Raw genomic sequence first — 16537 nt, 5'->3', positions numbered from 1 at the left:
GGAGAGAGATTGTCTGCAGTCCAACAGAAAGATGGGTGCTCTTCTGGCGCCCTGTAGCTTCTCAGTACAACAGAACGATGGTCTCTATCTGGCGCGCCTTGAGCCTGTCTCAGTCCAACAGAAAAGATAAGTCCTCTATCTGGCGCCGCTCTAGCCTGTCTCAGTCCAAAGCATGAATCAGGAACCTTTGTCCCTTTAAGAGCTGTAGGGGTCGAGCCAAGCAGAATAGATCAGTTCTTGCTAATGAAAGGCTAGCTGTCGTATCAACAGATCAAGCAGAGTCTCTATCTGGCACCCTCTAGCCTGTTCCTCAGTCCAACAGAAAGATAGTTCTCTATCTGGCGCCCTCGTAGCCGTGTCTCAAGTCCCAACAGAAAGATAGTCTTATCTGGCCCCTGTTAAGCCGTCTCAGTCCCAACACAGGAAAGATTAGTCATATCTGGCGCCCTGTAGCCTGTCTCAGTACAACAGAAATTTTATCTATTGGCGCCCTCTAGCGCTGTCTCAGACAATAGAAAGATAGTCTATCTGAGCGCCCTGCCTTAGCCCAATGAGTATCTGGCCCTATAGACTTCCAGCAACGCAAGATAGTCTCTATCTGGCGCCCTGTAGCCTGTCTCAGTCCAACAGAAAGATAGTCTTATCTGGCCCGAGCCTCTCAGTCACAAGATAGTAATCGGCCAGTGTCCAGCACAGAAAGATAGCTCTATCTGGCGCCCTCTAGCTGTGCTCAGACAACAGAAAGATAGGACTATCTGGGCCCTTCTAGCCTGTCTCAGTCCAACAGAAAGATAGTCTCTATCTGGCGCCCTCGTAGCCTGTCTCAGTTTACAACAGAAAGATAGTCTATCCTGGCGCCTTAGCCTGGTCTCATCCAACAGAAGATAGTCTTAGATGGCGCCTCAGCCTGTCTCAGTACAACAGAAAGATAGTCTCTATCTGGCGCCCTGTAGCCTGTCTCGTACAACAGAAAGATAGTCTCTATCTGGCGCCCCTCTAGCCTGTCATGATCCTAGAGCGGTAACTATTCATTCGAGACACAGAGCCCATAGGCTAGCCGACTGCCTACGGCAGATGCTTCTGTGCTGGACACCTAGGCCATAGCTGTCTCAGTACAACAGAAGATATCTCATCTGGCGCCCTTTAGCCTGTCTCAGTCCAACAGAACAGATAGTAGACTATCTTGGCGCCCTCTAGCCTGTTCTCCAGTACAAAGCAAGATAAGATAGCTCGATCTGGCGCCTGTAGGGCTGGTCCTCAGACATAGAAAGATAGTCTACTCCTGCGCGCCCTCTAGCCTGTCTCAGTCGCACAGAAAGATAGTTATTCCTGCGCCCTGTAGGCCTGTCTCAGTCCTATGCTGCTAATCATCAAAGATAATGCTGTCATGGGAAACTGTTTTAAGGAGAGTTTAGTTTTAGGAAACAAAAGATTGTTTAACAGTTAGAACTGAAAGTTTAACCGCGAACAGATATATTCAAAATAAATCCTTAGTTTAGTCATTGTCCATATTATGCAAAGGTTGGTCTTATGTTTTGATTGGGAAATCAGATTTCTCTGAAACTATGATGTGGGTGTCATGTGGGGGCGAAGGGGAAGAGAGGAGAGTCTATAGTTGCTTCTGAAGCAGTTTCCCCGCGTTGGAACTCAAGCTCTGGCCTGCTATACACCAGTCTTTCTCAATGAGAGAACCAAGAAATGAAGAGAAATTGAAATAAATGAAGAACATGGAGAGATAGAAGGACGAAAAGAAGAAGAAGAGGAGAAGACAGTAGTTATTGGGCAGGGAAAGTTATCTTGCTTAATCCCTATGAAAGAAACTTATTGTTGAACCACGGCATTTTAGAGATAGACTGTAAAATGGCTGATTATTAGAAACAACCGACACACACATCGAGGTTTCGGCAGACTACCTGATAAAACACTATGGTTTATAGAGACTAGAGAAACACACTGGTTTATTAGACAGATACCTACACAACGACTGATTTATTGCAGCTGACTGATAACACATTGAAGGAAGCTAGATGGAAACCCACATGATACATTGACTAGGTATTAGACCAGATAGACCTGATAAACACGATAGGTTAGATAGACGTAACAGGGGAGGGTTTATTAGACAGACTTAGACCTGAAAACACATTGGACTGGGTTTATTAGGACAACTAGACCTGATAAACCATTGGACTGAAGTTTATAATTAGACGACTAGACCTGACCAAACACATGTGACTGAGGTTTATTAGACAGACTGACCTGATAAACCACAATTGACTGAGGTTTATTAGACAGACTAGACCTGATACAACACAATTGGACTGAGGGTTATTAGACAGACTAGACCTGAAAACACACTGGACTGTAGGTTTATTAGACAGGACCTAGACCTGATAAACACATTTGGACTGAGTTATTAGACAGGACTGACGATTAAACACATTGGAACTGTAGGTTTATTTAGACAGACTAGACCTGATAACACATTGGACTGGTTTATTTAGACAGGATCTAGACCTGATAAACACATTTGGACATGAGGGTTTATTAGACAGACTAGACGCTGTATAAACACACTGGACTGAGGTTTATTAGACAGACTAGACCTGATAAACACATTTGACTGAGGTTTATTAGACAGACTAGACCTGATAAACACATTGGACTGAGGTTGTCAAGAGCTCTGTTTCAGTGGGATCTGAAACAGAACACAGCCAGACAGCCCAATTCACTCAGGGCCGGTTCCTGGGACTCAGATAAAAGATTAAGACTGACAACAAAGCATAAAAAATTAGATGAAGAATCCCAATGACAGAGCTGCTTTTAAGTCCTGGAAAGCCGTCCTGAATGCTTGCGTCCTGTTCTAATCTACTGTGGAAGTGCGGTTTCTTGACGTGTATAGACAGGTTAGCTTTACAACGTCCGGTAAACGATGCGCACACTTCAATGGGGCAGAAGTGTGTGTGTTGTTGTGATTCTGGGCAGTCAGATAGCTAGCAACAACGACAGGAAGCTGCCATGCGAGGAATCGTAGGTGGCTCGTTTCATCTTGTTCTTGATACCATCTTGTTTTGACAGGATGTCACGTCTATGCTAATATGGCCAAAATCTGCTAGGTAGCAAACCAACTAGCAAACCAACAACTGTAACGATGTATTTTAGGGACAAGTGCTCATTGTGCAAATGTATTTAAGTTTTTAACAAACATTGGCGGCGAAATAGTTTACATGTTGTCAACAATCTAACCCAATCCTGTCTGTTTGGCGCACGCGTCTGTTCTGTTGCTAAACAACGAACCTATCTATAGGCTACGCCCCGATGAAATTCCTAGTCAGACCCATAGTCACTTCCTGGTTTACGTGGATATAGGAAGAAAGAATGTCGCCGACGAACAGGGCTGCCGTGCTTCTAGCTCCCAGGAAACATTGCAGTATTTTTTATGTGTTATTTCTTACATTATTAGCCCAGAATGTTTTTTTTGTATTACATACAGCCGGGAAGAACTTTAGGATATCAGAGCGGTATCACTGTTTTATAGTCCCTCCCTCCTACCAGGCTGTTTATAGTCCCTCCCTCCTACCAGGCTGTTTATAGTCCCTCCCTTCTACAGGCCTGTTTTTATAGTCGCCTCCCTCCTACCAGGCTTGTTTATAGTCCCTCCTTCTACCGAGGCTGTTTTATAGTCCCTCCCTCCTACCAGGCTGTTTATAGTCCTCCCTCCTACCAGGCTGTTTATTTAGTCGTCCCTTCTACCAGGCTGTTTTATAGTCCGCTTCTCCTCTACCAGCTGTTTATAGTCCCTCCCTTTCTACCAAGGCTGTTTTATAGTCCTCCTCCTACCAGGCTGTTATAGTCCCTCCCTCCTACCAGGGCTGTTTATAGTCCCTCCTCCTGTTCCTCTACCAGGCTGTTTTTAATAGTCCCTCCCCTCCTAGCCCAGGCTGTTTTATAGTCCTCCTTCCTACCAGGCTTGTTTTATAGTCCTCCTCCTACCAGGCTGTTTATAGTCCCTCCCTCCTACCAGGCTGTTTATTAGTCCTCCCTCCTAACCAGGCTGTTTATAGTCCTCCCTCTACAGGCTGTTTTTTATAGTCCTCCTCCTACGCAGGCTGTTTATAGTCCCTCCTCCTACCAGGCTGTTTTAATAGTCCCTCCTTCCTACCAGGCTGTTTATAGTCCCTCCTTCCTACCAGGCTGTTTATAGTCCCTCCTTCCTACCAGGCTGTTTATAGTCCCTCCTTCCTACAGGCTGTTTTTAGTCCCTCCTTCCTACCAGGCTGTTTATAGTCCTCCTTCCATACCTGCTCTCCGCACTGTTTTATAGTTCCAGCCATCTGATTAGTCTTCTCTCCTCCAGGCGACTGATGACCTCACCTCTGCTTGGCGGCCCGCCTCAAGTTCTGTGGACACATATCAAACCAACACCCTTTAGCTGTGTGAGCGCGCACGTGTGTTTAAAGCTATTTACTGTCAAATGCACTAGTACAGTAAATGCCTGTCTTGCTTGTACTACTACCTACCACCCTACACTACCACACACTACTACTACTACCATCACCACTACATCACCACCACCACTACTACTACTTACCCACACCACCACTTACACTACTACCATACAGCGACAGGCACGGCCCCCCACATAGCTACGCTACCACTACTACTACCATCAACACCCCACCACCACTACCACTACCATAACCACTCACTACTCACTACCATCACCACCACGCACCACTACTACCACTACCATCACCACACTACTAACTACCATCACACAACCACACACACTACGCACTACCATCACATACTACTCCTACCATCACACCACCAACCACACTACTACTACCATCACCACCACCGACCACCACTACCACTACCATGCACACTACTACTACTACATCAACCAACCACCACTACATCACACTACTACTACATCCACCAACCACACCACCACTACCTATCAGCCACACTACTACTACATCACCACCAACCATCCACACTTACCACTACCATCACCCTTACTACTACTACCATCACCACACCTAACACTACCACTAACATTCACCAAGCTACTACTATACCATCAACCACCACCACCACTACTACATACATCACACCTCCACTACTACTACACCAAATCGCGGTCGCGGTTTGGCTCAGATTGGTCTGAGCATGGCGCTTGCAACGCCAGGGTTTGGGGTTCATTGTCCGCACGGGGGGACCAGGTGAATTATGTATGACTTTGCGAATTTGTAATGTCCCGCTCTGGATAAGACGTTGCTAAAATGGACTTAAATGTTAAATGTACTACATACCACACACCATACTACCACTACCATCACCCAATCACCACCACACTGTCTTACTACCACTGACGATCAACACCACTACTACACTACATCACCACCACTATACTTACTTCACCAACCATCTAACACATGACAGCCACTACATACCACACACACTACATCTACACACACTCCCACTCACACAACCTACCCATCTAATTCCACCGACTAACTACTGACTATCACTCAGACTAATACACTACACACTCTGACCACACTACTACTACTGACTCATCACACTACTACTTAATCAGCACTTATCCAGCTACTACTACTCACACACCTCTACCTCCGCACTACTACAGCACATCTACCGATGCACACCAGCCACTACTACACTATCAGCACTACTACTACCAGACTATCATCAACATACTACCATACTCTCACGACTATACATACACACACATCTACTTAACGGCTACTATCGAGCACTACTACGATTACGCACGACTACTACTTACTACGCACCACTATAGTAACCGGCACCACTACTACTACCATCACCACGGCCACTACTACAACAGCACTACCTACTACCACTACCAGCACCACTACCAGCACCACTACTAACTACTATCAGACATCTACTACTACCAGCACCACTACTACACGCATCAACCACCACCACTAACTACTACCAGCACTACTACTACCATACCAGCACCACTACTACTACTTACGCAGCACAACTACTACTACTACTACCGAGACCACTACTACTACCAGCACCACTATACTATATCCCCAGCACGCACTACCTACTACTACCAAACCACTAACTACTACTACCAGCACCACTACTACTACTACAGCACACTAACTAACTACTGATGACCAGCACCACTACTTACGCATTACCAGCACCACTACTACTACACAAGCACAACTAGTCACTATGATACTGGAGGGTTTAGAGGACGTCAAGTCATTAATGATACTGGAGGGGCAGAGGAGTCAAGTCACTATGATACCTTGGATGGAGGGGTAGAGGAGTCAAGTCACTATGAATTACTGGAGGGTAAAGTCAAGTCACTATGATACTAGGGGGCAGAGGAGTCAAAGTCACTGGCACTATGATACTGGAGGGTAAGAGGAGTCCCCAGTCCTAATGATACTGGAGGGGCAGAGGAGTCAAGTCACTAATGATACTGGGAAGTGGACAGAGGAGTCAAGTCACTATGATATCTGGAGGGCAGAGGAGTCAAGTCACTATGATACTGGAGGGGTAAGAGGAGTCAAGTGCACTATGTATACTGGAGGGGTAGAGGAGTCAAGTTCACTATGCATAACTGAGGGGTAGAAGGAGTCAAGTTCCACTATGATACCTGGGGGCAGAGGAGTCAAGTCAACTATTGATACTGGAGGGGCAGAGGAGTCAAGTCAGCTATGATATGGAGGGCGGAGGAGTTCAAGTCACTATGATTACTGGGAGGGGTCAGAGAGTCAAGTCACTATGGATAGCTGGAGGGTAGAGGAGGTCCAAGTCACTGATGATACTGGAGGGGTAGAGGAAGTCAAGTCACTATGATACTGGAGGGGCAAGAGGAGTCAAGTCATATGATACTGGAGGGGCGGAGGAGTCAAGTCACTACTTGATACTGAAGGGGTAAGTGGAGTCCAAGTCACTATGATACTGGAGGGTAGAGGAGTCAAGTTCCACTATGAATACTGGAGGGGCAGAAGGAGTCCAAGTCACTATGATAACTGGAGGGGCGGAGGAGTCAAGTCACTAATGCAATACTGGAGGGGCAGAGGGAGTTTCAAGTCACTATGATACTGGAGGGGCAGAGGAGTTCAAGTCACTATGATACTGGAAGGGGTAGAGTCAAGTCACTATGAATACTGGAAGGGGCAAGAGGAGTCAATCACTATGATACTGGAGGGTAGAGGAGTCAGTCACTATGATACTGGAAGGGTAGAGGAGTCCAGTCACTATGATACTGGTGGGTAGAGTCAAGTCACTATGATACTGGAGGGGCGGAGGAGTCAGTCACTAATGATACTGGAGGGTGCAGAGGAGTCCAAGTCACTATGATCTGGAGGGGTTAGAGATCAAGTCACTATGATACTGGAGGGGCAGAGGAGTAAGTCACTATGGATACTGGAGGGGCAGAGGAGTCAAGTCACTAATGATACTGGAGGGGAGGGAGTCCAAGTCACTATGATACTGGGGAGGGGTCAGAGGAGTCAAGTCACTATGATACTGGAGGGGTAGAGCAGAGTCACGAGTCACTATGATAATTGGAGGGGTAGAGCGAGTAAGCTATGATACTGGAGGGGAAGAGGAGTCAAGTCACTATGATAGTTGGAAGGGGCAAGAGGAGTCAAGTCACTAATGATACTGGAGGGGTAGAGGATCAAGTCACTATGATACTGAGGGGAGAGGGAGTTCAAGTCACTAATGATACTGGAGGGGTGAGAGTAAGTCACTATGATACTGGAGGGGCAGAAGGAGTCAAGTTCACTATGATAACTGGAGGGGGTAGAGGAGTCAACAAGATACGGGTAGAGCAAGCTTATGATAGCTGGAGGGGCAGAGGAGTCAAGTCTATGATACTGGACGGGGTAGAGGAGTCAGTCACTATGATACTGGACGGGGTGAGGAGTCAAGTCACTCTGATACTGGAGGGGTAGAGTGCAGTAGTCACTATGAATACTGGATGGGGTAGAGGAGTCAAGTCAATTGATACTTGGAGGGGTAGATGAGTCAAGTCCTGTGTCACTATGATCTGGAGGGCAGAAGGAGTCAAGTCAATTATGATACTAGAGGGTAGAGGAGTCAAGTCACTTAATGATACGGGGGGCAGAGGAGTCAAGTCACTGTGATATGGAAGGGGCAGCGGAGTCAAAGTCACTAATGATACTGGAGGGTAGAGGAGTCAGTCACTATGATAGCTGGAGGGGCAGAGGAGAGTCAAGTCACTGTGATAACTGAGGGGCAGAGGAGTGAAGTCAACCTATGATACTGGAGGGGCAGAGGAGTCAAGTCACTATGATACTGGAGGGGTAAGATGGAGTCAAGTCACTATGATACTGGAGGGGTAGAGGAGTCAGTCGACTATGATACTGGAGGGGTAGAGTCAAGTCACTATGATACTGGAGGGGTAGAGGAGTAGTCACTATGATTAGCTGGAGGTGGCAGAGGGAGTCAAGTTCACTATGATACTGGAGGGGTAGAGGAGTCTAAGTCACTGATGAATACTGAAGGGGCCAGAGGAGTCAAGTCACTATGATAGCTGGAGGGGTATGAGTTAAGTCACTGTGATACTGGGGGCAGAGGAGTCAGTCACTATGATACTGGAGGGGTAGAGTTAAGTCACTGTGATACTAGGAGGGGTTAGAGGAGTCCAGTACTGTGATACGGAGGGGCGGAGGGAGTCGAAGTCACTGTGTATATTGGAGGGGCAGAGGATCAAAGTCCACTGGGTGATACTGGAAGGGGCAGAGGAGTCAGTACTATGATACTGGAGGGGGCGAGGAGTCCTAAGTCATATGATAAACAGAGTGTGTTCTAGGCCTACTTGGGACTTCTGTGCTAGCTGCCTGGTTGAGGGCCCTGAGGTCTTCTAGCTGTTTGTCGTAGTTCCACCAGAGCGTCCTGGTTTTCTCCACATATCCGTACTCTAACATCTTCATAGACAGCTCCATCTCCCTGCTTCATACCCAAATCTGAAACTCCAACTCCTTCTCTACATCCTAGAGACAGAGAAAGGAGAGACAGAGAACAGTGAAGAGAGTGACAGAGAAGTGGAGAGAGAGAGAGACAGAGAGAGAGAACACAAGAGAGACACACGAGAGAGAGAGAAAGACACTAGAGAGAGAAAGAGACACGAGAGAGAGAAGAGAGCACAAGAGAGACACACGAGAGAGAGAAGAGAAGACACAAGAGAAGAACCACACGAGAGAGAGAAGAGAGACGAGAGAGAGAACACACGAGAGAGAGAAGAGACGAGAGAGAGACACAAGAGAGACACACGAGAGAGACACACGAGAGAGAGAAGAGACACGAGAGAGACACACGAGAGGACACACGAGAGAGGAGAAGAGACACAGAGAGACACACGAGAGAGACACACGAGAGAGAGAAGAGACACGAGAGAGAGACACACGAGAGAGACACACTGAGAGAGAGAGACACGAGGAGAGAGACACAGAGAGAGGACACACGAGAGAGACACACGAGAGAGAGAAGAGACACGAGAGGAGACACAGAGAGAGACACACGGAAGAGAAGAGACAGAGAGAGACACAAGAGAGAAGCACGAGAGAGAAAGAGAAGAGAGAGAGACACGAGAGAGACACACGAGAGAGAGAAGAGACACAGAGAGGACACACGAGAGAGACACACGAGAGAGAGAAGAGACACAGAGAGAGACACACGAGAGAGACACACGAGAGAGAGAAGAGACACGAGAGAGAGACACACGAGAGAGACACACGAGAGAGAGAGAAGAGACAACGAGAGAGACACAGAGAGAGAGAACACGAGAGAGGACCAGAGAGAGAAGAGACACGAGAGAGACACACGAAGAGAAGAACACGAGAGAGACAAGAGAGAGAAGAGACCACGAGAGAGAGAAGAGACAACAAGAGCGACACACGAGAGAGACACACGAGAGAGAGAAGAGACACAAAGAGAGACACACGAGAAGAGACACACGAGAGAGAGAAAGAGACACAAGAGAGACACACGAGAGAGACACACGAGAGAGAGAAGAGACACAAGAGAGACACACGAGAGAGACACACGAGAGAGAGACACACAAGAGAGAGAACACAGAGAGACACACGAGAGAGAGACACAGAGAGAGACACACGAGAGAGAGCACACACGAGAGAGAGAGAAGAGACAATGAGAGAGACACAAGAGAGACACAGAGAGAGAGAGAAGAGCCTAGGAAGAGACGAGACACGAGAGAGAGAAGACACAAGACATAACAGAGGAGGAGAGACACACGAGAGACACCGAGAAGACACAGAGAGAGACGAGAGAGAACACCAGAGAGACACCGAAGGCCCGAGAGAGAGAGAGACACACAACGAGAAGAGACACACAGAAGACGAAGGCACGAGAGAAGACACACGAGAGAGAGCAAGAGGAGAAAGCACGAGAGAGAGACACACGAGAGAGAGAGAAGAGACACGAGAGAGACAGATTAATACAGGTTGGAGGGAGGGTTGGTTAATACAGGAAGGAGGGGTGGTGTCATGACGTTGCCCTCTTTGGACACAGCGAGCACCATCCCCCTACCTCTGCACCCTCTCTCTCTGTCTTCTACACCCAGGCTGCTGTGGTCAGAGAGGTCGTAAATTCCTGGAGGAGATTATCTCCTCATGGCCAGAGTATAGAGAGAGAGTSAGTTTTCATAGAGAGAACAAAGGAACTTCTTCCACCTCACAGACCTGGAGGTCCGAACAATATTCATGTTCTGGAGAATGTATAAACGGTCGGTGAAGTAGCCAGCTACGAACTGGTCCGTTTGGTACAATTTTGTGAAACTCATGAGAGACAATACGGCCACATTACCATAACTCTGTTTATACAATAGCCTCAGTTATGAGGCTTACATCTAATTGTTGTAYAAAATGAATGAGTAAAGATGATACTATTTGTGAAATGACGGATGCTATGTAATGATGTTAATGTGAGAGAATTGTATTTCTGTTTAAAGTTTCACTAAGTCATTGGCCCGCCCCCAGGGGCACAGGCAGGACCTGGCGTCATGAGACGGCCCTTTTCTACGTTCCGAATAAAACCCCACCTGTGTCTTCTATGAGGAGACCGAGCTTACCTCAATTATGAGAGGGCTAAGGGTTGAGACGAGACCAGTCCCTCTATCACAGAGGGACATAAGGTTTAAGTAGATTGCTGAATCTTTTAACCATCCCACGTGGTTAAACTCTTAGACTATCGATACCGAGAGAATAAGAACAAGTCTTTGATATTAATTACTAGTCTGCAGCTAGGAATTCGGTATCATTGAACGCGAAGAACGACAACCGCCGAAACATCTATTCTATAACGACATGAATGAATGTCACTCTGAACTATCCATTCTAACCATGACAGAGAGAGAGGGCGGACAAACTCTCCAACAGAAACTAACTTTTCAACAGAGTTCCCGACGACACACTGAGCGTAAATATATATATTGATTGCAATTATTCCCGAATGAGTGAGCGTTCATGTGCAAAGGTTTAGCATTTCAATTGTTATAATTATCAACTCTGTAGTGTCTCATCTCAGGTGACCCCCACTTCCCTTTAGTCTAACAAGCCGCCATGCCGGTTTAGCCCACTAGGACACATTCTCCTATCATTTCTTATAACCATATTTACTTTGTTTGTTTGTGTTATGCATTTCTGTGAATTACTTAGTTAGTAAATAAATGATTTTAAGACAATTGATGTATGGATGACTCAGTGAAGACTGGGTTCGTGCAGATAACTAACAATTTACGACGTTTGGAATGAGACTAACGTGAGGTAAATAATAATTAATTAATCAGAAGACTAAGTGATCAGATATTAAAATATCTGAAAGTTATATTAGGAAAATTATAACTTTGTAATCTGAATATTTTCCTTGGTGCCCCGACTTCCTAGTTATTTACAGTTACATGATTAATCCGTTTAATCGCGTAATAATAATTACAGAGAGTTATTTGATAAATAAGTCTTCAGTTTTAATAATGCCAAAGACACGACAGTGGGTTAATATAGGATGGATGGATGGAGGGATGGGTTAATACAGGATGGAGGGAGGGACAGATGGAAGTATTAAGGAGGGATGGAGGGATATGATATTTCTCAGAGATAAAGGGAGAGAGAAATAGAAACTGACCAATCGTAGCTGAGTTTCCTCCTTGAGTTGTTTGCGTGCCTCCCCCAGCACCTGGCCGTCTGCCAAGCCGTCCCCTGACCGCGATGCCTGGGGAAGTCGTCATAATTAATACACCCTACATATCAGGCCTCGTCTACACCTGACATTTACATGCGACTTCTGCGATCAGAATACGAAGATGGCATTGAAAAGACAGGTCGCGTTGGGGTCTGATTGTGTTCAGAAGGTGGTCAGGGACACGTTTGATTTCTCCTCAGTATGGACCTATCAGGCTACCGGATACACACACAGTGGGTGATGTCATCAGCACTCTGCCCTCAAGTCTCCAGAAAACGTGTGTTTTGGGAGCGAGAGGCACCTTTTAAAGTTCCTCACACGCTAGGAGCATATGACGTTGGAGGAAATACGTTCCTAGGAGTGAGGAACATGTTTGTTGGCCTCAAATGCTAGTCAACTAGCATTTGAGTTCTGCTAACTTCCTTAGCATTGCTTGCTAGCTAGTGACTAAGGCTGGGCAATAGGGTCAAAATATCACATCACTGTATTTTTCGATAATAAAAGTTCTACATGTGCTTTATGAGTAGTATGTGATCCTAGGGTGGTTTCAATGGCTGTTTCTCCATTCTGATGGTTTTATACTGTTCAATTTAACTTCTAATTTCCTGCTTTTTCATCAATTTCTGCATTTGAGATCATTTCCACATACGGCTGCACGATATGGGACGGCAGGTATCCTGGTGGTTAGAGCATTGGGCCAGTAACTGAAATGTTGCTAGATCATTAGCCTACCTACTGTAGATCATCATTACTGGGGCGGCAGGTAGCCTAGTGATTAAAGCGTTGGGCCAGTAACCAGCAGGTAGCCTAGTGGTTAGAGAGTTGGACTAGTAACCAGCAGGTAGCCTAGTGGTTAGAGTGTTGGACCAGTTAACCAGCAGGTGCCTAATGGTTAAGCGTTGGCACTAGTACACAGCAGTAGCCTAGTGTTAGAGCGTTGGGCCAGTAACCAGCAGGTAGCCTAGTGGTTAGAGCGTTGGCAGTAACCAGCAGGTAGCCTAGTGGTTAGAGTTGTTGGCCAGTAACCAGCGGTAGCCTAGTGGTAGAGCGTTGGGCCAGTAACCAGCGGAGCCTAGTGTTAGAGCGTTGGGCCAGTAACCAGTCAGGTAGTCTAGTGGTTAGAGAGTTGGCCAGTAAACCAGCAGGTAGCCTAGTGGTTAGAGCGTTGGACTAAGTCGCATCAGGTAGCCTAGTGGTTAGAGCGTTGGACTAGACCAGCAGGTAGCCTAGTGGTTAAGCCGTTGGACTAATAACCAGCAGGTAGCCTAGTGGTTAGAGCGGTGGCCATTAACCAGCAGGTAGCCTAGTGGAGAGCGTTGGGCCAGTAACCAGCAGGTAGCCTAGGTAGACGTTGGCCAGTACAGCAGGTAGCCTAGTGGTTAGAGCGTTGGCCGTAACACAGCAGGTAGCCTAGTGGTTAGAGCGTTGGGCCAGTAACCAGCAGGTAGCCTAGTGGTTAAGAGCGTTTGGGCCAGTAACCAGCAGGTAGCCTAGGTTAGAGCGTTGGCCAGTAACCAGCAGGTAGCCTAGGGTTAGAGCGTTGGGCCAGTAACCAGCAGGTAGCCTAGTGGTTAAGCGTTGGGCCAGTAACCAGCAGGTAGCCTAGTGGTTAAGAGCTTGACAGTAACCAGCAGTAGCCTAGTGGTTAGAGCGTTGGACTAGTAACCAGCAGGGTAGCCTAGTGTTAGAGCGTTGGACTAGTAACCAGCAGGTACCTAGTGGATTAGAGCGTTGGACTAGTAACCAGCAGGTAGCCTAGTGGTTAGAGTGTTGGACTAGTACCCAGCAGGTAGCCTAGTGGTTAGAGGTTGGACTAGTAACCACGCAGGTAGCCTAGTGATTAGAGCGTTGGACTATAACCAGCAGGTAGCCTAGTGGTTAGAGCGTTGGACTAGTACCAGCAGGTCACCTAGTGGTTAGAGGTTGGACTAGAGTACCCAGCAGGTAGCCTAGTGTTAGAGCGTTGGACTAGTAACCAGCAGGTAGCCTAGTGATTAGAGCGTTGGACTAGTAACCAGCAGGTAGCCTAGTGGTTAGAGCGTTGGACCAGTAACCAGCAGGTAGTTTAGTGGTTAGAGCGTTGGACTAGTAACCAGCAGGTAGCCTAGTGGTTAGAGCGTTGGACTAGTAACCAGCTAGCCTAGTGGTAAGAGTGTTGGACTAGTAAGCAGGTAGCCTAGTGGTTAGAGTGTTGGACCAGTAACCAGCAGGTAGCCTAGTGGTCAGAGCACTGGGCCAGTAACCAGCAGGTAGCCTAGTGGTTAGAGCGTTGGACCAGTAGCCAGTAGTGCTAGTGGTCAGAGCACTGGGCCAGTAACCAGCAGGTAACCTAGTGGTTAGAGCGTTGGGCCAGTAACCGAAAGGTTGCTAGATCGAATCCCAGAGCTGACAATCTGTCGTTCTGCCCCTGAACAAGGCAGTTGACCCACTGTTCCTAGGCCTTCATGTAAATAAGAATTTGTTCTTAACTGACTTGCCTAGTTAAATAAAGGTTAAATACTTCAAATGAACAGTGGTTGTCCGTTTTACCTTGCGCCTGGACTCTAGCTGGTAGGAGCTCTCCTCCTTGACTCGTTCTACATCCTCTTGTAGGGTGATGATCCTGTTGTTGGCTACTGCAAGCTGGACAGACAACACACCAGGTCAGAGTGTATTTGAGCTTTATTTATACAGGTTTGTCTCATTGAGATAAAAATCCATTTTGCAAGAGAAACCTGTAAAATGTTCCACACCAGTGGAGAAATATCAGATTTACTTTCAGACAACCAAAGCTGTTGATTACTGCATTGTTGGGTTTAGAGYTTGAAAGAAAGGCATTTCACTTGACATTAAGACCACAACGTTCTATTAACCTCTACACAACCTCTACACAACCCAGTTGTAGAATAGCATGTTAAATCCAACTGTGGTCAAATGAAATAATAAGCCTACCTCTTCAGTGAGCTTGGTGTTGGACTTCTCCATAGCGTCTACTTTGGCCTGCAGGTTGTTGACTGAAGCACTGAGGTGTCTGTTTAGCTCCTCAACATAGTTCTTCTGGTCCAGGATGGCTGTGATCTGGCCATCCCTGGTGGGGGGGGGAGAGAGAATTGAGAAAGACTTAGAAGCAAAAGACAGCTCATCTCACACTAGTGCTGCGAGGGCACGACACTAGGGCTGGGAGGGCACGACACTAGGGCTGGGAGGGCACGACACTAGGGCTGGGAGGGCACGACACTAGGGCTGGGAGGGCAAGTACCATAGAATATATATGTGGCCCCGAGTACGCATTTACAGTGGCCCCCAGTACACATTTACAGTGGCCCCGGTACACATTTACAGTGGTCCCAGTAACAATTTACAGTGGCCCCCAGTACGCATTTACAGTGGCCCCAGTACGCATTTACAGTGGCCCCCAGTACGCATTTACAGTGGCCCCCAGTACGCATTTACAGTGGCCCCAGTACACATTTACAGTGGCCCCCGTACGCATTTACAGTGTCCCAGTAACATTTACAGTGGCCCCCAGTTAACATTTACAGTGGCCCCCATTCACACATTTACAGTGGCCCCCAGTACACATTACAGTACAGTTGAGCATTTAACCAGCTGCTATTGTAAAAAAAGTCTCTTCTCTGTCTGACACAATGTTTTCATCACTGTGGCAGCAGTTATTCTGTTATGCTCTTCAGACCGGAAGTGGTCATACAAGTAGTCTGTGTTGTATTTCCTGTGGCACGGTCGGGGTGGATAACAGATTTCTCCATGTATCTTAAGGATGGTCAAAGCAGCAGACGGCGGAGAGGGTGGCGTTCCTCTTTTAACAACGCTAGCCTCTCACCTTAGCAACGCTAGCCCCTCACCTTAATAACGCTAGCCCCTCACCTTAATAACGCTAGCTCCCTCACCTTAATAACGCTAGCCCATCACTTAACAACGCTAGCCTTCACCTTAGCACGCTAGCCCCTCACTTAAGTAACGCTGAGCCTCTCACCTTACAACGCTAGCCCCTCCCTTAACAACGCTAGCCTCTCACCTTAGCAACGTAGCCCCTCACTTAACAACGCTAGCCCTCACCTTAATAACGCCTAGCCCTCACCTTAATACGCTTGCCCCTCACCTTAACACGCTAGCCTCTACCTTCACGTCTCTCACTACAACGCGCCCCTCACCTTAACAAGCTAGAGTAGCCCCTCACCTTAGCACGCTAGCCAAATCACCTTAGCAACGGCTAGCCCCTCACTTAATAACGCTAGCCCTCACCTTAGCAACGCTAGCCCTCACCTTAAATAAACGCTAATTA

At 47.1% G+C, this 16537-nt stretch overlaps 1 protein-coding gene across 1 annotated transcript in view; it reads right to left on the bottom strand.

Annotated features, from left to right (window-relative positions):
* Positions 1–8208: 8208 nt before the first annotated feature.
* rufy3 (RUN and FYVE domain containing 3) overlaps positions 8209–16537 on the bottom strand; it is a 25269-nt gene continuing 16940 nt past the window's right edge. The window contains 5 exon segments of the mRNA XM_024141638.2: positions 8209–8249; positions 8876–9050; positions 12199–12285; positions 14785–14877; positions 15187–15354. Of these exon segments, the coding sequence (XP_023997406.1) occupies positions 8209–8249; positions 8876–9050; positions 12199–12285; positions 14785–14877; positions 15187–15354 (564 nt within the window).

The sequence above is a fragment of the Salvelinus sp. IW2-2015 genome, unplaced genomic scaffold, assembly GCF_002910315.2.
Source record: "Salvelinus sp. IW2-2015 unplaced genomic scaffold, ASM291031v2 Un_scaffold2642, whole genome shotgun sequence".
Classification (NCBI taxonomy): Eukaryota; Metazoa; Chordata; class Actinopteri; order Salmoniformes; family Salmonidae; genus Salvelinus; species Salvelinus sp. IW2-2015.
This window is presented reverse-complemented; position numbering and strand designations above follow the sequence as displayed.